The sequence below is a fragment of the Acomys minous genome, assembly GCF_964271855.1.
Source record: "Acomys minous genome assembly, chromosome: 2".
Classification (NCBI taxonomy): Eukaryota; Metazoa; Chordata; class Mammalia; order Rodentia; family Muridae; genus Acomys; species Acomys minous.
Window position 1 is genome coordinate 21,106,082 of NC_140484.1, and position 21,350 is coordinate 21,127,431.

The window sequence follows — 21,350 nt, forward strand, 5'->3', positions numbered from 1 at the left end:
CAGTTCAGTCTCAAATACTAAGTTCCTGATTATCACTAGCAGGAATCTGTCTAACTGTTGGACAGTGTGCACCCTTCCTCCAGGTTCTTAGATTAGACCCCCTGGCTGTACTACTTTAGCGCTGTGTCTGGGGGGGGGGAATGTCCAAAGTTGCTTGGTCCCCTGTGAGGGCCCTGGGTTTCTCTGTGACTGATAGGCTCAGATCCACCTTCTATGAATGGGCTGAGAGGAAGACAGGGGGCACAGGTGAGGCCAACACCCTCTGCTTTGGTTTTAGGTTTTACACTCATGCTCTCCTGGACACTGGCCCCTGGGGCTTTCTCGGGACTAGTGTGCTGGTCTGGTGTCAGAGCTACCCATTGTCCTGTGTTTTTCCTGGGCCAGTGGCCCAGCATGGAGATACACTGCCAACAGTTCAGTCTCAGATACAATGCTCCTGGTTAACAATGGCGGGCACCTGTCCAGCTGATCAGAAGAGTGCTCCCTTCCTCTAAATTCTCAGAACAGAACAGACAATTTGTGAACACAGCTTTACCACTGCAGCTGGTGCGTGTATCACCAATTGACTGGTCTCCAGTCGGGTTCTGGGACTCTTTGTGGACCAGTGAGCTCAGAAACATGCTCTCTGTTTCCCCTGCTACCAGATACTATGCCAGTCACACCTGCAGGTGGGGAACCATGCCAATAATCTCAGTATGTGAGGCCTTGCCTACATTCCTTTTTACTTGCTTGAGTGGCTACTGCCCTGGCTGCTGCTCTACAGGATGGTCTGTAGTCTCTGTGTGGGCTCTGTGACTCTCTGTGGGCTTCCAGAAATACACTCTGTTCCCACTGGACCTAGTATTGTCCAGATTTTCTGGGCACCACACCAATCACCTCAGCAGGCGGGACTTTGACTGCATGCTGGGCTACTCACTTGAAAGTCTGCAGCTGGGGCAGCTGCTCTCCGGGGGTGAGGGGACTTGCTCTCTGGAGGGGCTGTGAGTCTTTCTGTGGACCACCAGAAACAGGCAAAGATATTTTATATTAGTAACACATTTTTTTTTTAATTATGCGATGCTGTCACCTAGAGAAAGCTGTATGGCATTTATTACTGTGGAACCCAAATGTATAAGAGATAGATGACTTTTTTCCCCTGAGGGCAACAATGTAACATAAGAAATGCCATTGTCTAAGAGCTCTTAGTAGGAAGAGTTCAGAATTCAATGTCATTATCTTGTGGTTGCAGGTACCTCCTTTGGATCTACCATGGCTTCCCAAAATATTAGGATTCTTCATATTCCAGTATCTCAGAAGTGAGCTTGGCCCAGAATAACTGAGCAGAAGACAATATTTAAAAGCTTTTGAAGAAGTCTATATTCTAAACTTTGAAACATCCCCAGTGGCATTCCTTTTTAAGAGTCAGAAACAGGTGGTACACATTATTAAAGCTTTGTTAGCTGCAGAGCACTTCCTGTGGACAAAGAGCATGCATGTTATAGATGTTAAAATACTACTATAGAAGGACCAACGTATGCAGAACTAAATGCATCCAGTTATCAAAGGAACTTCATTACCAGAAGAATAACATTTATTATTTGAAGGGTAATGCCATTGTTCAAACAAAGGATCCCTCTGTAAGAATGTCATTATGTTTGTTCTGATTGGACTAAGCAGTTTCTCATAAACCTCTTCAGTATGGGAAACTGTGTTCTTGATATTTGTTTACATCACGTGTACTAGTCACTACTACAGTGGTTCTGTCAATTTTCATTCGTTCAACTTTCTTTTCTGAGGAGAACTTATGCCCATATACAAATTAGAATCTTTGTTTTGTAGATTAATAATCTCAACAAATCCAGAGAATGATGTTGGTGCAGAAAGGATTGAGCCTGTCTCACTTGAGCCTCACTTTTTTCTTGCACAGATACGTTTTGTTAACTTTACTTACCACACTTACAGACTTTGCCTTATGGTTCAATATTTAACTTAGTGTGAAACAGAGCAAACAAGGTATGGACAACAATGTTGTCACTGTTTTGATTGCATGGAGTTCAGAGAAGTTTGCTTTTGTAATTTGTAGAACTTTAGTGACCCTGAGTCTTAGCTGTCTCCACTACCTACAACACAGTCAGCAGTAATTTGTGACTCACTCACATTGATGTATATTCCGATAAATTTATACACTTTATTTTGGATAAATATTTTTCTTCTATTTCTTTAACAGCACCATCATTTTATACCCTGATAAATAGTAGTTCCTTCTCAGTTTAGCCTTTCTGTGTTCAGAATCTCTCACCATTTACAACAGTTCTGGCCTATGATTGTTGCCATCCATGGAAGCCCCATTAGGTAACTATCAGTTCTAATCCAGAGAATCATTCTCTTTACTCTCATTACAGAAAACTTCTTATGAACATGTTAAAATTGAATGTTTAGATGGGTGATGTCATGCTCTTGTTCTGGTACACACTCATGAATACACAAACACACGCGCATGGATGCAGGCACACACACACACACACACACACACACACACATACACACACACACACACATACCCCACTATGAACACATGACCTAGATTTCAGTTTCTGCTTTTTTCCATCTGTATTCTAATGGATAACACTAAAAAGTCACAAATCCACATAAAGAAAACAATTCTACAGCTGGCTATAGGGATTGCTTCATACTATACAAGCTCACGATAAATTTTAATAACTGAACATTATAAAAAAACTAATGATTTTGAATTATAAGAAGGAGACACAAACATTTATGAGATAAAATCAATAAAAAGGGAACTGTGGCTTTGAGTGTGTTAGTGAATTTAGTGGTGGAGGAATGTACTGCAATTTGTGCAATTTAAATTAGATTGTCTTTGGTTCAGATGTACACATCCACTGGGATAGAACATGGACAAAACTGTAAAGTTTCTGGAAATAAAAAGACTCCTTAAAATGAAAAACATCAACAGGATTTTTACTCTCTTATGGTTTTCTCTAGGGTACCGATTAAAGGAGTTGAAATACTGAGTGATGAGATCTTGGGTGTAAATTAGATTGTTTTGTGGCATGAAGAACTTATGACAAGTTTGTAGCCTACGGCTCATTTAGAGACTGGAAAAAACATTGCAGAGATATTAAAAAGGCCTGGGGTCCTAAGTTTTTTGTAAATTCACCATCTCTATATAGTTTATAAATTATTCTTGCTTATTCCACAGCACAAAACACCATTTAATCAGTAATATCACTCAGTTCCAGGTAATACAAAGACAATTTTTTTCTCATTCGGAGAAGCTATGTATTTATCTCCAGTAAAATTATATTCAACAAGAGTTACTTGAAAATTGGAAATATGAAAAATCTCAAAACTAAATGTCTAGAGAGATGACCCAGAAAATAAGAAATTGTCACATTGTAGAAGTGAAAGGTAAAGGTGTTCTATTCTAAGATTCAGAACTCTATTAAATGATGCCACAGGGACAATTTGAACTATGCTTATGGCATAGTCTTTGAATATCAGTTTTGGAATCTCTTAGAACTGTTATAAGGTGTCATTAGAATAGAGACCATCAACAAGGTCGAGATTGGGCAAAGCTGAGGAAGGAAATGTCTGCAGAGTTTATACCCAATTTCAGGGAATTTAAATTTTTACAGTGATGATGAGATAAGATCCTCAACAGAGATCAGTGTTTGGAAGTAAGTAAATGTTATAAGAGAATGACAAATGATCCAATTCTGATATAAATCAGTGAGGAAACAACAATATGTCAGGATTGAAAATCATGAAGAAATGATCAAAGAATAATCTTCAAAAAATAATCTTAGTATAGTGTCAGGATACAGAGCAAATATTATTAGAAAGAGATAATGGACATGCTCTGATTGGGAGTAGCCTTACAAAATGCAAAGAACAACAGACTGTAGGGACCTATCCACCATTGATACACAACTGTGAAACCTAAGCTGCATGAAGGAGGAAATGGGTGAAAATACTGTAGGAGTCAGAGGACCATAATACCCACTGTAAGATAGTGACTCCTATGTATGTCAGGGAGGTTGTGCCTGAGAGAGCTCAACAATATGGTTGCCTTAAGGATTGCTTCCATAGTGGCAACACAAGTTGACCTACCAAAGTAGGTGGGTAAATCCAGCAAGACCTCTGCTTGGATGAAGAGATATAGGCAATTAATAATAGCTGAAAGCAGGAAAACTAGTCTTCCATAGGGAGGAACCTCTTAATTGGTTATTTGAAACCAAGTCATCAGACTTAAAATGTCCATAGGAGGAACAGCAGACGGATTCAACATGTTGTATTTATAAGTTTATAGGTAACAATTAATAGTTAAAGAAAAAGAGGCCATGGACTAGAATCATGCATGGACATTGCATGAGTTGGAGGGAGAAATTATTTAAGCCATGTATTGACATGTTAAGTCCTCAAGCAAAGAAACAGATGTAGTGGGATTTCAGAAGAGCCATTGTACCTGGATTTCCTCTGGAGTGATGATGGCCACTTAGGCCTTGAATTAGTCTTTGGTAAATAACCAGGGATTCTTTTCTGAGATTTGGTGGTCTGTATTTCTGAAGGAGCTTTATAGGCTTTACATGAATTCAGTCCCATGGGTCTAGGTGACCTCACTCAGGGTGAATTTTTTTTTTAATTTTATTCATTTGCCTGATATTTCAGTAGGTTATTTTTTAAACAGCTGAGTAACATTCCCCTGTGTGAATGTACATTTTCTTTAGAACTCTTCTGCTGAGAGTCATCTGGGTTCTTTCCAGTTTTTTGTTATCATGAATAAAGTTTCAGTGTACAGGGTTGAACAAGTATCATGATTGTAGGATGGAGAGTCCTTGGGGTATATGTCCAAGAATAGTATAGCTGGGTCTTGAAGTATATGTATTCCCTTTTTTTCTGAGAAGCTACCATATAGATTCCAATAGTGGCTACATATATTTGCACTACCAACAGCAGAGAGGAGTGATTTTCTTCCTCTATATCATTATCTCTATGAGCTGTCATTCATTTTAATGCTCTTAGTTATCTTGACATGTGTAAGAGGGAAGCTTAAAGTAATTTTCATTTTCATGTCCTTGTTGCCTAAGGATGTGGAACATTTTAAAAAGTGTTTCTCAGATGTTTGTAATCCATCTAATGAGGATTATCTATCTATCTATCTATCTATCTATCTATCTATCTATCTATCTATCTACCTATCCATCTATACCTCATTTGTTTTGACACAGTGCTTTTCAGTATAGCCTTGGCTGTTGTGGACTGACTGACTCGGTAAAGAAGACTAGCCTAGAACTTACAGCAATATGCCTATCGCTTCTTCCCTGAATGCTGGAATTAAAAGTGTGCAGCACCACATCTGAGATGTATGCCATTTTGTAATTGCATCATTTGGTATTTTTGATATCTGCATATATATATATATCAGATATGTAATATATATATACAGATATATATATATATATATATATATATATATATATATATATATATATTGGATTTAATCTTCTATTAGATGTTAAGTTGGTTAAAAAAAAAAACTCTTCTCAGCCTGTAAACAGCAGCTTTTTCGATAGATGCTGTTCTATGATTTACAGACATCAACTCTGTCTACATCTAAGCTTGAATTTTTCCAGGCAGAATACTGTGTGTGGTAGAAATGAGGACTTCTGCTGAGTGGCTAGTTTGAAGTGGCAGTGGCAACATTTGAAGGCACCTCCATAAAGAGGTTCTTTGATGCTCATCTTCTTTGAGGCAGGCTTGGTGTTGCCAGGAGTTAATCTGCCTCATTATCAATGAATCTTTAAAGTAATAAAACATTTTAAATGTCATATTCTGCATGTCTCTGGGGGTTTTAGGACTGTATAATGCTTGAGAGAAATTATATGCTTTCAGGACAAAAGAACCAGACACTGACATTGGGTCAGACCTGAAGGGATGAATTCCTTGCATACTCGACATTGACATCATGTTTGGAGAAAGTGGTGGAAAAGAAAGATGAGGGAATGTAGAAATGTACAGGAAAGATAGAACAAAAAGTATATTAGTGAATCAACTCCTCAACTTTTTTTCTCCTTTTTTAATTTATTCTTGTTACATCTCAATGGTTATCCCATCCCTTGAATCCTCCCATTCTTCCCTCCCTCCCATTTTCCCCTTATTCCCCTCCCCTGTGACTGTTCCTGAGGGGGATTACCTCCCCCTGTATATGTTCATAGGGTATCAAGTCTCTTCTTGGTAACCTGCTGTCCTTCCTCTGAGTGCCACCATAATGTGTCAATTGTTACTCATAAGATTTTTTTAATTCACTGATATAGAATTTTGTATATAGATGCAAAATAAGTTCTAGATACTGTGGTATAGCATTCTAATGTAAGATTATTCTTCACACACACACACACACACACACACACACACACACACACACACTATTTTTAGTTAGTTTGGATAAGGGTTCACCTAGCTTGTTGATTTTCTAAAATATAAACTCTTTGTTTTTAGGTTCTTTGTATTGCTCTTTTTGTTTCCAGTTTATTGATTTTAGCTTTCAGCTTGATTATTTCTTGCAATCAACTTTTTTGGGGTGTGATTAATTTTTTCTAGAGCTTTGAAGTGTGCTCTTAGGTTGCTACTTGAAGATCTCTCCAAATTTTTTTACGTAGACAGTGTTATAAAATGTCAACACTAGAGTATGTGAGAAAGTAATATCCCACTCTCCACTCTACTGTGGAGAGTGTTCTGTCCATTGGCTAGATCTGGGTAGGGGTTTAAGGTTTATCGCCTGTATTGTCCTTGGCTAGTGCCTTAGTTTGAGCGGGACCCCTGAGCCCAAATCTGCCTATCATAATGTTCTACTTCTAGGCTTCTAGGACCCTCTGGATCCTTCTACTTTGCCATTCTCCCATGCTTCTCTCATCTAGAGTCCCACTAGAATGTCCTCCCCTCTGTCGCAGTTTCCTCTCACATACTCTGGTGCCTCACCTTTGACCATGTCTCCTGGAGGGGGAGACCTGGTGGCACTCAGAGGAAGGACAGCAGGTTACCAAGAAGAGACTTGATACCCTATGAACATATACAGGGGGAGGTAATCCCCCTCAGGAACAGTCATAGGGGAGGGGAATAAGGGGAAAATGGGAGGGAGGGAAGAATGGGAGGATACAAGGGATCGGATAACCATTGAGATGTAACAAGAATAAATTAATAAAGGAGAAAAAAATAAAATGTCAACACTGCTCTCATTGTGTCCCATAATTTTGGGCATGCTGTGTACTAATTTTCATTGATTTCTTGAACAACTTTAATTTCTTTGTTATTTCTGTCTTGATTCACTTATCTCTTTACCTTTCTCTTTTCATTTTACACTTAGAAAAATACTGCCCCATCTACCAATAGCTTTTGCCCTCCCAGCATTATTTTAGTTGTACTCCCTCATTATTTTTCATTATCCATAATCATGAGTCTTACTTTGACTTTTCCTCTCCCCACTCATACCCTCTGTCACTACATGGTAAAGCAAATAGGACCTCTAGTAAACTTACTTTCCTAAAGTTACTGGATCTTAAGAGGCTGTTTGTTTTTGGCGTAACAACTAATATACTATCCTATGGCGCTTAACACTTAACACGTTCATATAGTAAACACTATGCTACATTTTGGGTACTGCTTAGTGTAGATTATGGTGGCTGGAAAACTAGTCTGAAAAAATGACACTTCAAATCCTGGATTAAATATTCTCTTTTTAATATTTAAAGAGCTTCCATAGGAAAAGAAATGTAATTTAAACAAAAATTCCAAGAAAACCTCCATTAAAAAAGGACAGCAGAGTATCTTCAACAGATGGACAGTATAGACAGGAGAGAGTGTCTAGAGACCAATGGGGAGAGAATTACAACATATGGTCAAAGACAAAGATGAATTAATGCAAACACTAACCTACATGTTCTAAACTGGGTGTTTCTAACTTTGTATTTAATACTTTCATCAATCTGTTAAACTTTGCAGTTCCAGTAGGAAATTTTCAACATGCAAAGACAACTTCAACTTCTTGGAGAGTGGTGAATAAGGTCACACTTTGGTATACAAAGTATTTGAGAGGGTATTGTTAGACAAAACTGTTTCTCAAGAAGTATGGAAGCTTATCATGTCTTAGTGGAGGTTGGCCTTCAGGTTTGCCTGAATCCAATCTAGCCCAGGTTTAGGCAGAACTGTCTGTGGCAGAAACAATGACATTTTGTTCAGTGGCTGCTTTGCAGCATTTGGATCCATCTCCATAAGGAGTTTCTTTGATGCTCATCACCTTTGATGTAGGCTGTATGTAGTCCAGAGTTAACCCATCTTGTTGTCAAAGAATCTTTAAAATGATAAAAAAAAATATTTAAACGCCATATTTTGTAGGTCTCTGGGGCTTTTGAAGACCTTATCTAACTATAGTTTCTGCCTCTCAAATATGTCTGCCAGATATATTGGGCCAGAACACTTAAGGCAATGCTACAATGTTATAGAGAATTTTGGGTGACTATTCAGGCAGCAAACTGTCTCTGTCATTTTTTTATTTTAGACAGTGCTAGCTGGCACTCCTGGTTCACTCAGGTAATTAAGTTTTATTCCCTCTAAGTCTGATGAGGTTAAATACCAGATAGATCAGTCTTACAATTAAGCTTAGTTGTTTAAGGGTAAGATGTTTTTAGATCTAGGTAGATGTTTTAAATTGATAAAGATGAGATACAAAAGAAAATTATTTACATTCAGAATTTTAGACTCGCCAAGATAGGAAAGAATTTTTCTTCATGGTTGCCAAATAGAAATAGCCAAATCACTATGACTGTAACATTAATATAATTCCTGATAGTTTTATTGTTCTTTTTGCTTATGTAGTTTATTTTATATATGTGTAATATATATACATATGCATATATATAATAGAAATCTAATAATGAAAATATGCTGCAAAAAGAGGTATGGAATCCAGGTAAGAATCCATAATTGTAGTGTAAGTATGAAAGCGTCACACTCAAGATCATAAGAATAAAGTTTTGCCTCAGAGACATACAGAATATGGCATTTTAAAATGTTTTTATCATTTGAAAGATCACTAACAATGAGACAGATTAACTCTTGACAACACTCAGCCTACCTTATAGAGGATGATGACCACCAAAAAACCTGCTTATGAAGATGCCTCCAAATTTGGCAGAAAAAAACCACTGGGCAAAATGTCCTCATTTCTACCACAGACAGAATTCTACCTAAAGAGGGGCAAACTCAGGTGCAGGCAGAGTTGACAGCCCAAACTCTGCCAATATAGGGTAGGCAAGTCCTCAATAGTGCCTGCCTTGCAAATATGTCTGCCATATATATTGGGCCAGAAGGCTGAAGATGGTGTTCCAACATTATTGAGAGTTTGGGCTGAGTATTTAGGTAGCAAACGGTGTCTGTCATCTTCTCATTTGGAAACCTACTAACCTGCTCTCCTGGTATACTCAGGTAATCAATTTTATTCCTTCTCGAGTCTCTCATGTGGTCGAAGACCATATAGTTTAGTTTTACAGTTAAGCTTATTTGTTTATATGTTAAGATGTGTTTAGATCTAGATAGATGTTTTAATTTTACAATGATGTGATATGATATATATATTGATTTACATTCTGAATTTTAGATACACCAAGATAGGAAAGATGTTTTCTTCAAGGCTGCCAAATACAAATAGCCAAAACACTAAGAATGTTACATTTATATAATTCCTGATTGAATCACAGTTCTTCTTGCTGCAGGCAGTTTATTGCATATATGTATAACAATATAAGTGTTTATGTTAAAAATAAAAAAATATTGTTTAAAAAGAATAAAGACTTTACTATTTCCCAGTGCTTAGCCAGTGGTAGTGGACAAAATGACATTATTTTGCTGCCTTTAACTCTTAGTACTGATCCAACCACGGTGAAACTCCATAACATTTGCACCTTGTGTACTTTTCTTTACATTGCCTTCTGGTGCCACATTAGCCTGGCAGCCATAAATTTGCACTATAAGTCCCCCGTGCACATTGTTAGACTTGAGAGTAGACATGAAGACTCCACATCTTTGCAGGAGCTAGTACAGATCCTTGCCTTGGTCCCAGAATTAACTACAACTAAATTACAGAGAAAGAAGTTGATGTTACATGTTCTTAGACCCGAGCTTACAGATGATGAACTTACAACTGCCCTAGTGTCAGGTGGAAACTGGTGCAGTCATAGAACACACACACCTTGCATCATTACTACCTTTGGAAGTCCTTGTGGCAGTGAAATGAAGCTATGACTGAATAGGTCCTTAGGCCAAGGAACATAGCTTCAGAATATACCCCAGCCTTGACAACCCAGAACAATTAGGTGAGTGAGATAAACAATGAGCTTAAGGAATCCTCCCATCTCTTTCCCCTCAGGAATGGCATAGTAATCACACTCTGAACGCCTTGCCTTTTAGATGTGTACTCCAAATTAAATTTAGGTCTTAGGCTTGTGTGGCAAGCAGGCTACTGAGGTGCCTTCCCTGGCTCTCTCATATTACATCCTCTATACTTCTTACTATGTGCCCCAGAAGGAGGTGTTGAAAGTACTTTTTCTTTTATTTCTTACCTGATTTAGAAGAAAAGTCTGAGAAGAGAAAGAAAAAGCTATAAAAAGCTTATTATTAAAGAAATGCAGAATTATTGAGCTGAAGTACAGTGATAATATTTGTTCTATATTGAAAACATATTTAGCTTGAAATCAATGACATGCCATCATAGGTTCTGGAGAAACTGAATAGTGGAAAATGTGTGTTTATAGGACCTTAGAGAATCAGGGAGAGAAAAAAGGAATGAAGAAGAGGCAGAGGGTGTCAATTGTAGAAAGAGGTGAATGAAGGCCTTAGGGTGACCACACATGGTGTCCCTGATGGGGGTAAATATCTGTCCTCAGACTGGAATGAAGCAGAGCTGGAAAACAGGAGGCACTGAGCCCAACCCCGTCAGCACTGGGGTTGTATCAATGTCTTTTGGGTGAACCAGAGATTTCAGCTTGAAGTTCTGTAAAATGGTGGTTAGGAATAGAAACAGCTCCATGCGTGCCAGGCCTTCTCCTGCACAAATCCGTTTCCCTGTGGGAAAAAATATCAAAGTAGGTAAGTATGCTTTGTTTACAAGTGTAAGCCTGAGACACACAATACTCTTAAGTAATGTTGTATATAAGGAGAAACTGTTCAGTTATTGAATGGTGGTTAGATAGCTGGATAGGTGAGAGGATACATAGGCAACCTGACAAAGGTGGGTCACATTTAATTTGCAAATAGCATATGATGTTATGTGAATAGCAACAGCTACTGAAGTTAGATGCAGGGCATTCGAATAGCAAGTTATCTTAACTGTTGAGTCATCTCTCAAAAACCCATTCTTACCTTTATAAAAATGGCCTACCCCAGCCAAAATTCTACCAAGCTCTAGGAATGTGCTAACAAAGTCTCACTCTAACTGATGAACTATTGGCAGCTGATGTCTACTGGGAGAGGACAGCAAATTTAGTCATGGATGTGGTCCCTGCTAGTTACCCAATTATCAATGGAGAGCTCTGTACCAAAGGCACAGTTGTACCCCTTAGAAGACTCAATGGGTGTATGAATTCAGGAGAGAGAATAGTCCTGAGGCTTATGGGAGGATTGGCGGGATATAGCGGGAGTGTACTAGCTTAAAACATATTAGGCAGATTTAAGAACGTATTTTTAAATGCCCTACATTTTCTTGTTTCTGTTCTCTATCAGTGATGTCCTTTGTGGCAGCCACAAAGTCATCAATTAGAATGTTATTGCACTTTATACTTAATGTGTGAGGGGTTAGAATATGAATGTAGTAACTGTTGCTATCAGCCCTTTTGGCTACTGGTGTGTGATTCTCTCTCACTGTGTTAGTCCAAATGTATCATCATGTTCACTCATCTGTTTTTCTGACTGAACTTAATGTTTGGAGCTTTTCTGTGTTTGTAAAAACTTTTGTCAGTTTAACTGAGCCTGGAGGTGAGAAAGCAGAAAGGAGAATCAAGGAGCCAATTTACAATAATCATATCTCATCTATGAGTGAGTAAATGGTGAATGAAGTTTATGTTATGGAAAGAAGTAGTAAGAACTTTGGAGTCTCTGTGGTGTGTCTAAAGAAAAAATGGAAATGACACACACTCTAGTTTTCTTAACTTATCACAAATGATTGTGATAACTAAAGTCTCACTTCTTCATCTTGTCAGAGAAGATGTTTTAACTGGGCACTGAGAATCATGCTCCTGATTATGTATTAATTGCAAGTCTAACAGCTTTATGGGAGCTACCACATAAGTATCAACATATCCTCAATATGCCTTCCCGTGGGCCAGTTTTTGCTCACTAGTCTTATGCTAACTTAACACAAGCTAGTGACATTTGGGAACAGGGAATCTCAACTGAGGCAATGCCTGAACAGATTAGCCTGTAGGCAAACATGTGGAGGAAATTTGTGATTTATGATTCATGTGAGGGAATCCTGCTCACTATGGGTAGTTCTACTTCTGGGTTGGTGGTCCTGGCTGTCACTAAAAGCTAAGGTAAGGGAACAGGAGGTGAACAGAACTCCTACTTGGCCTCCCCATCAATTCCAGACTCCAGGTTCCTGATTTGAATTCCTTCCCAGACTTTGCTATTTGGACTACAAGGTGTAAGACAATATAAACTCCTTCTCAAAATTGATTTTGGTCATGGTATGTTATCATAAAACTGAAACCCACAGCAAAGGGGAGCTGAGGATCACTGGCTGTGAGAGCCCAAAACTACAGGGCTAACCTCCTGCCATCCACACCAGTGAAGTATCAGGGCTTCCAGCCTACGGAAATTGTGAGAAAACAAGTGAATCTATCATCAGACTTTCTCCACTCAACTCTGGAAGTTACCCAACAAAAACAGAGATTGCAAGATGTCTAATGGACAGCGTAAAAGCATACGCAAAAAACCCCAAAACAACATGGCGTCTCCATTTCCCAGCTATCCCAAAGAAAACAACCCAGAGAACTCAAATACAACGGAAACACAAGAAAATGACCTCAAATCCTTGGTAACGAGGATGATAATGGAGGAAACAAATAAAATTCGAAATCAGATGCAGGAAGACGCAGCGAAGCAGGTGCGAGACATAAAAGAAGCACATAGAGTAGAACTGGAAATTTTTCAGGAAAATGTAAACAACCAGATGAAAGAAATAAAAAATCTGTTCAAGATATGAAGATGAAAATGGATTCAATGATAAACACACAGACAGAAGAAAAACGAGAACGTGAGGCCACAGAGAAGAAGGCAAATGACACAGTGCTGAGCTTTTCTAACAGAATCCAAGAGATGGAAGAACGAATCTCAAGTCTAGAAGATACAATAGCAGACCTTGAAGCAACCATTAAAGAAAATGCCAAATCTGGAAAACTCCTGACACAAAACATCCAAGAAATTAAGGACACCATGAAAAGAAGAAATCTGAGGATAATAGGCATTGAAGAAAGAGAAGATATCAGACTCCAAGGCCCAGAAACTCTTCTCAACAAAATCATAGAAGAAAATTTCCCCAATCTAAAGAAAGAGATGCCTATAAACATACAAGAGGCATACAGAACACCAAATAGAATTGACCAGAAAAGAAAAACTGCCCGTCACATAATAATCAAAACACAAAACATACAGAACAAAGAAAAAATATTAAAAGCTGCAAGGGAAAAGGGCCAAATATCATTTAATAGCAAACCTATCAGAATTACACCCGACTTCTCAGCAGAGACCATCAAAGCCAGAAGGGCCTGGACAGAGATCCTGCAAACCCTAAGAGACCACAGATGCCAGGCCAGACTACTTTACCCAGAAAAACTATCAATAACCATTGATGGAGAAAACAAAATATTCCATGACAAAACCAAATTCAAACAGTACCTATCCACAAAACCAGCTTTACAGAAGGTACTAGAAGGAAAACTCCATCCCAAAGGATCAAGCTACAACCAAAACTACTCAGGAAATAGATACTTATACCATGGCAAAAACACAACTACACAAACGCTCGACTGGAACCAACATCAAAATTAAGACTCTTAATAGTAACTGGTCATTAATATCTCTCAACATCAAGGGTCTCAATTCTCCAATAAAAAGACACAGACTCACTGAATGGGTGCATAAAGAGGATCCAACATTCTTCTGCATTCAAGAAACACATCTCACCCATAATGATAGGCATTACCTCAGGATAAAAGGTTGGAAAAAATATTCCAAGCAAATGGTCACAAGAAGCAAGCAGGCGTAGCCATTTTAATATCGAACAAAATAGACTTTCAACCAAGATTAATCAAAAAGGATGAGGATGGACACTTCATACTCATCAAAGGTAAAGTCAACCAAGATGACATCACAATTCTGAACATCTATGCTCCCAATACAAGGGCACCCACATTTGTAAAAGATCTGCTAAAAAGGCTTAAACCACACATCGATCCCCACACAATAATAGTGGGAGACTTCAACACCCCACTCTCACTGAAGGACAAGTCATTGAAACAGAAACTAAGCCGAGAAATAACATCATTAACCAATGCCATGGGTCAAATGGATCTAACAGATATCTATAGAACCTTTCACCCAAACAAGAAAGAATATACCTTCTTCTCTGCACCCCATGGAACCTTCTCCAAAATTGTTCACATCGTAGTTCACAAAGAAAGCCTCAACAGATACAAGAGGATTGCAATCATACCTTGTATCCTATCAGATCATCATGGGCTTAGGCTGCAATTCAACAACAACAGAAATTAAAAAAAGCCTACACATATGTGGAAACTAAACAACTCTCTGCTAAATGACACCTGGGTCAGGGAAGAAATAAAGAAAGAAATCAAGGAGTTTCTGAAATTCAATGAAAATGAAGGAACAACATACCCAAATTTGTGGGATACATTGAAAGCAGTGCTAAGAGGAAAATTCATAGCACTAAGTGCCTTTAAAAAGAAATTGGAAGCATCGCACCTAAACACCTTAATGACACAACTGGAAGCCCTAGAAAAAAAAAAGAAGCAGAAACACCCAAAAGGAGTAGACGTCTGGAAATAATCAAACTCAGGGGTGAAATTAACAAATGAGAAACTAAGAAAACAGTCCAAAGAATCAACAAAACCAAGAGCTGGTTCTTTGAGAAAGTCAACAAGATAGACAGACCATTGGCCAAACTAACTAAAAGGCAGAGAGACAGTATTGAAATCAACAAAATCAGAAATGAAAAGGGAGACATAACAACAGACACTGAAGAAATACAAAGAATCATAAGATCCTACTTTGAAGGCATATATGCCACAAAATTTGAAAATCTAAGGGAAATGGATGATTTTCTTGATCAATTTCACTTGCCAAAGTTGAGTGAAGAACAGATAAACAAGCTAAATACTCCCATTTCCCCTACAGAAATTGAAGTAATCATTGATAGTCTCCCAACCAAAAAAAGCCCAGGGCCAGATGTCTTCAGTGCAGAATTCTACCAGACCTTCAAGGGCGAGCTAATACTGATACTCTTCAAGCTACTCCAAAAGATAGAAAGGGATGGAACATTACCAAATTCATTCTATGAGGCCATAGTCTCATTGATACCTAAACCTCACAAAGACTCAACAAAGAAAGAGAATTTCAGACCAATTTCTCTGATGAACATCGATGCAAAAATACTAAATAAAATACTTGCAAAACGAATACAAGAGCACATCAGAGATATCATTCATCATGACCAAATAGGCTTCATTCCAGGCATGCAGGGATGGTTTAATATACGGAAATCCATCAATGTAATCCACCACATAAACAAACTGAAAATAAAAAAACCACATGATCATCTCTTTGGATGCAGAGAAAACATTTGATAAAATCCAACACCCATTCATGTTTAAAGGTTTAGAGAGATCTGGAATACAAGGCACTTTCCTCAACATAATAAAGGCTATATATAGGAAGCCAATAGCCAAAATCAAAGTAAATGGTGAGATACTTAAGGAAATTCCTCTAAAATCAGGAAAAAGGCAAGGCTGCCCACTCTCTCCATATCTCTTCAATATAGTACTCGAAGTTCTAGCCAGAGCAATAAGACAACAAAAGGAGATCAAGGGTATTCAAATGGGAAAGGAGGAAGTCAAATTATCCCTATTTGCAGATGATATGATACTCTACATAAGTGACCCTCAAAATTCCACCAGAGAACTCCTACAGCTGATAAACACCTTCAGCAAATTGGCTGGATACAAAATTAACTCAAAAAAGTCTGTAGCCTTCCTATACACAAATGACAAGCTTGCAGAGGAAGAAATTAGGAAAACTACACCCTTCACATTACCCACAAGCAATATAAAGTACTTAGAAGTTACTCTAACTAAGCAAGTGAAGGACCTGTTTGAAAAAAAATTTCAAAACCCTAAAGAAAGAGATTGAAGATGACATAAGAAGATGGAAGGATCTACCTTGCTCATGGATCGGGAGAATTAACTTAATAAAAATGGCCATCCTACCAAAAGCAATCTACAGATTCAATGCAATCCCTATCAAAATACCTACACAATTTTTTAAAGACATTGAAAGTTCAATTCTGAACTTCATATGGAAAAACAAAAAACTCAGAATAGCTAAAACAATCTTGTACAATAAAAGGTGCTCTGGAGGAGTCTCCATACCTGATCTCAAACTGTACTATAAAGCAATAGTAATTAAAACAGCATGGTACTGGCACAGCAACAGGCTGGTTGATCAGTGGAATCGAATCGAAGACCCAGATATGAATCCACACACATATGGTCATTTGATTTTCGACAAAGAAGCCAAATCCATTCGATGGAAAAGGGATAGCATCTTCAACAAATGGTGCTGGTCTAACTGGATGTCTATGTGTAAAAAAATGCAACTGGACCCATATTTGTCACCTTGTACAAAACTCAAATCCAAGTGGATTAAAGACCTCAACATAAAACCAGAGACACTAAGTCACTTAGAAGAAAAAATGGGAAAGAGCCTGGAACATATTGGCACAGGAGACAACTTCCTGAACAGAACACCAACAGCACAGGCATTAATGTCAACAATTAATAAATGGGACCTCATGAGGCTGAGAAGCTTCTGTAAGGCAGGAGACACGGTAAAGAGAACAAAGCGACAGTCTACAGACTGGGAAAAGATCTTCACCAACCCCACATCTGACAAAGGTCTAATATCCAAAATATATAAAGAATTCAAGAAATTAAATACCACCAAACCAAATAACCCAATCGAGAAATGGGGCATGAAACTAAACAGAGAATTCTCAACAGAGGAATATCAAATGGCTGAGAAACACTTAAAGAAATGCTCAACCTCCTTAATCATCAGGGAAATGCAAATCAAAACAACACTGAGATGCCATCTTACACCCATCAGAATGGCTAAGATCAAAAATTCAAGCGACACCACATGCTGGCGAGGATGTGGGGAGAGAGGAACACTCCTTCATTGCTGGTGGGAATGCAAACTAGTACAACCACTTTGGAAATCTATCTGGTCCTATCTCAGAAAAATGGGAATAGGGCTTCTTCAAGACCCAGCTATTCCACTCCTTGGAATATACCCAGAAGATGCTCCAGCACACAGCAAGAAAATTTGCTCAACCATGTTCATAGCAGCCTTATTCATAATAGCCAGAACATGGAAACAGCTGAAGTGTCCATCAATAGAAGAATGGATAAAGAAACTGTGGTATATATACAGTATGGAATACTATTCAGCTATTAAAAACAAGGAATTCCCAAAATATGTGGATAAATGGATTGAGCTAGAAATGATCATAATGAGTGAGTTAACCCAGAAGCAGAAAGACTCAAATGGTATATACTCACTTATATCTGCATATTAGCCCAACGGGCATGTCCCACGAAAGCCTTCACTTACCAGGAAACTGCGACAGAGGAGATGACATTCTAGTGGGACTCTAAGTGAGAGAATCATGGGAGAAAGGCAAAGTAGAAGGACCCAGAGGGTCCTAGAAGCCTACAAGTAGAACATTATGATAGGCAGATTTGGCCACAGGGGTCCTGCTCAAACTAAGGCACCAGCCAAGGACAATACAGGCGGTAAACCTTAAACCCCTACCCAGATCTAGCCAATGGACAGAACGCTCTCCACAGTAGAGTGGAGAGTGGGATATTACTTTCTCACATACTCTGGTGCCTCACCTTTGACCATGTCTCCTGGAGGGGGAGACCTGGTGGCACTCAGAAGAAGGACAGCAGGTTACCAAGAAGAGACTTGATACCCTATGAACATATACAGGAGGAGGTAATCCCCCTCAGGAACAATCATAGGGGAGGGGAATAAGGGGAAAATGGGAGGGAGGGAAGAATGGGAGGATACAAGGGATGGGATAACCATTGAGATGTAACAAGAATAAATTAATAAAGGAGGAAAAATAAATAAATAAAACTGAAACCATAATTCAAATACATGCAAATGAGTTTGTTTACCTGTTGAGAAAGGCATGAAGTAATCACTTTTCTTAAAGTTCCCTTCCCCATCTAGAAAATGGCCAGGGTCAAACATCTCTGGGTTAGGGAATTCCTTCTTGTCTTTCAGCACTGATGACAGTGATGTTATTACAGTTGTTCCCTGCAACAAGATGCCCAAATTACACAGAAATCAGCAACTTACAACATGAAAGAAAAATAATCCAGTTCACCTTCTGCTCCAAATAGTTAAGTACAAAGAAGAACAAGAACATCTTACACAAAGAGCAGATAAGGAGCAGTGAGGACTGTGAGGCCAATCACAGTGCTGTGGCAAAGGTGCCTTCAATGACATTTACAGTCAGCACGTGTGTGTTGGGTGCTAATTCTGTTCTCCTTTGCCTCAGGTTTGAACATGTTTGTCTCACCAACTGTTGCTCCAGTTCATTATGTGGCCTTCCTCACAAGTATGGTAGACTATGGCTCCCAATTGAGCATTGTGTTTTGTGTGGATGGAAATGAAAAAAAAAGATTACTAAAGGAAAATGTACAAAGTTTACGAAGATAAATATCATTATTTCACAACTCATATGTACATATATAATCATGTTATAGTGGTATTTACTCACTTACACAGACATGCTGTGATTTTTTGGGGGGAGACCCTTAATGCATATAATCTGGTGAGTGCCTCTTGGGAGACAGCAATTTTCATGCCAAAAATTTTTGGCAATTAGATCAATATAAAGATAAATTTTCATAAACTAATGCTTTTAAGATTAATTAATTATATTTACATAATTCTTAATTTGATTGAGATCATTTTAGATGTTAGAACAGTTGGTAGAAAGTTAAAGGAGGTGGTTTAAGTTGTTTTCCAGAAATATATAATAAAATTGAATAGAATAAATATGAGTAGAATTTCCCCCCTGCCTTGTAGAACAATGAAGGCTGCATAGGTAGAAAAGAAGTACAGCGAGCCTTCATGCATTACAGGCATGTACCTGTATTCAAAAGAGAAAATAGGCTTGGGACAAGTTAATCATCAAAGAAGGCATTCATTCCAAGTTGGGTCTGATTTTCTGGGTCTTGTGATCTAGGGATGTGTTCACAGGTTTTGGTGTGCACAGTAAAAAGTAGGTTTATGAATAAAGAGTGAACATTTCTATTAAAAATATAAGAATAGAGAATATATGATTGGGCAGTTTAGTTGAACAAGACTTCAACAATAGCATGTCTTATAAATGATCTGTTACTTGGTAAATACAAATAGTCTTCAGCTAAGCATAAGACTAACCTTGCTGCTATAGACATATCTTGCTTAAATTTTGTTAATCAATGACAAAAGACATTTGTTTTGGGGTACAATGAACTTATGGAGAGACAGATAAATGGGAAATGTTTAATTGTTTATACATTTCAAAAGAAAAATGCATAATCAATAATGCTATTTTAATTTCCTACTGTGTGATGATTTTAATCTCTATTGAAGAATACCTTCTAGGGGGATTGTTTTGGGTAGTATGCAATTTGTGCCTATGAGGTAATCATTTTTCTTACATAGAGAATTTTTTCTTAGGTGCTATAAAAAGGCTAAGATAAAAAATATAGTTTTGGACCTTGTTTAAATTTGCTTCATCCACCAAGTGTATGTGTGTATCTATCTGTGTGCATATATGTGTATGTCTGTGTATCTGTCTGTGTGCATATGTGTAAGTATGTATAGGTGTGCGTTTTCCCACTTTTTACCAGCTATGGGGAGCTTGGAAGACGTTCCAGGCCCCTGTGGGGGAGATAAGACTGTCCACCTGGAGCCTGTTTGGTACACCTGGCTCCATTTGGTAGCCTCCTGGTAAACCTGGCTCCACGCATTTCTCAGTTTTCTCTTGGTAGCCTGCTTGGTAAACCTGGCTCCACTTGGCACCCTGCTTAGACACCTGGTTCCATGAGAGGGTGTGTTTCTCAGCTTTTCTCCTGGTAGCCAGCTGAGTAAACCTGTCTCCACTTGGTAGTCTGCTTGGTAACCTAGCTACATGATAGGGCATGTTTCTGCACCAGTTCTTAGCTTTTTTTCTCAATAGCCACCTCGAACACCAGGCTCCATGAAAGGGCACTTTTCAGTGTCGCCTGACTGATTTACCTGGAGGCTAGCTCTCAGTTTTTTCTTTTTTCTCTTCTTGGTAGCAGCTCAGCTTTCTGCTTGCTATCTGGCTCTGGACACGTTTCCAAGCCACCTAGCTGGTTTTATCTCTTGGCATTTAGCCCTATTTTTCTCTTGGTAACTAGCTCACTTTTTCTCTTTGTAATTGGCTGAATATGTCTGTGTTTGGTCCTTGTGGAAACTTTGACTGATGAAATGGGGTGGACAGTATCTAGCCTACTGGACTTAGTTCTGGTTTGGTTTAAGAAAACTAAATCCAGAGCACCTAATTTGTCAGTGGACATCAGAAAAAAATGATGACTTTTTGTTCAACAAAATGGCCCTCATTCAACCTCAAGTTTGTCTGGGGGACTGTGGGTTGCTTCCACAATGTGACAAGATGTCTTATTACCTGTGTGCACCAGAAAATTTGATTTGTGCTTTGTATTTTTGTCTTTGTGTGACTCTTGTGACTAAAAATCTTTTGTAAGATATCCAGACCAGGTCTGGTGAGTTTGGTTTCTGGCAGAACTTAACAGAGCCTTTTGACTCTCAGGACAGTCCAACAATCTAAATTTTGGTTCTTCTCTCTCAACATACTGGTACATTTCTGTTTGTGTGGTCCTTTTTTGTTTCTGTTTGCTTGTAACTGTCTCTGTTCTAGAAATGAGCCTACTTAAGAAACAGATCCCTAACAGCAC

The 21,350-nt window shown here is 38.4% G+C and overlaps 1 protein-coding gene across 3 annotated transcripts in view; it reads right to left on the bottom strand.

Annotated features, from left to right (window-relative positions):
• Nucleotides 1–1,070: 1,070 nt before the first annotated feature.
• The window catches only part of LOC311582179 (cytochrome P450 2C50-like), a 42,324-nt gene continuing 22,044 nt past the window's right edge, over nt 1,071–21,350 (bottom strand). The window contains exons 8-10 of one of the 3 annotated variants that reach the window (XM_084755035.1): nt 18,531–18,672; nt 10,905–11,118; nt 1,071–1,453 (exon numbers count right to left, since the gene is read on the bottom strand). In XM_084755035.1, coding sequence (XP_084611161.1) covers nt 10,937–11,118; nt 18,531–18,672 — 324 coding nt within the window. In that variant the 3' untranslated portion in view covers nt 1,071–1,453; nt 10,905–10,936. Of the gene's footprint in view, nt 1,454–9,697; nt 11,119–18,530; nt 18,673–21,350 lie in introns of those variants that run through there. The other 2 variants (XM_084755036.1, XM_084755034.1) reach the window with 2 other exon arrangements.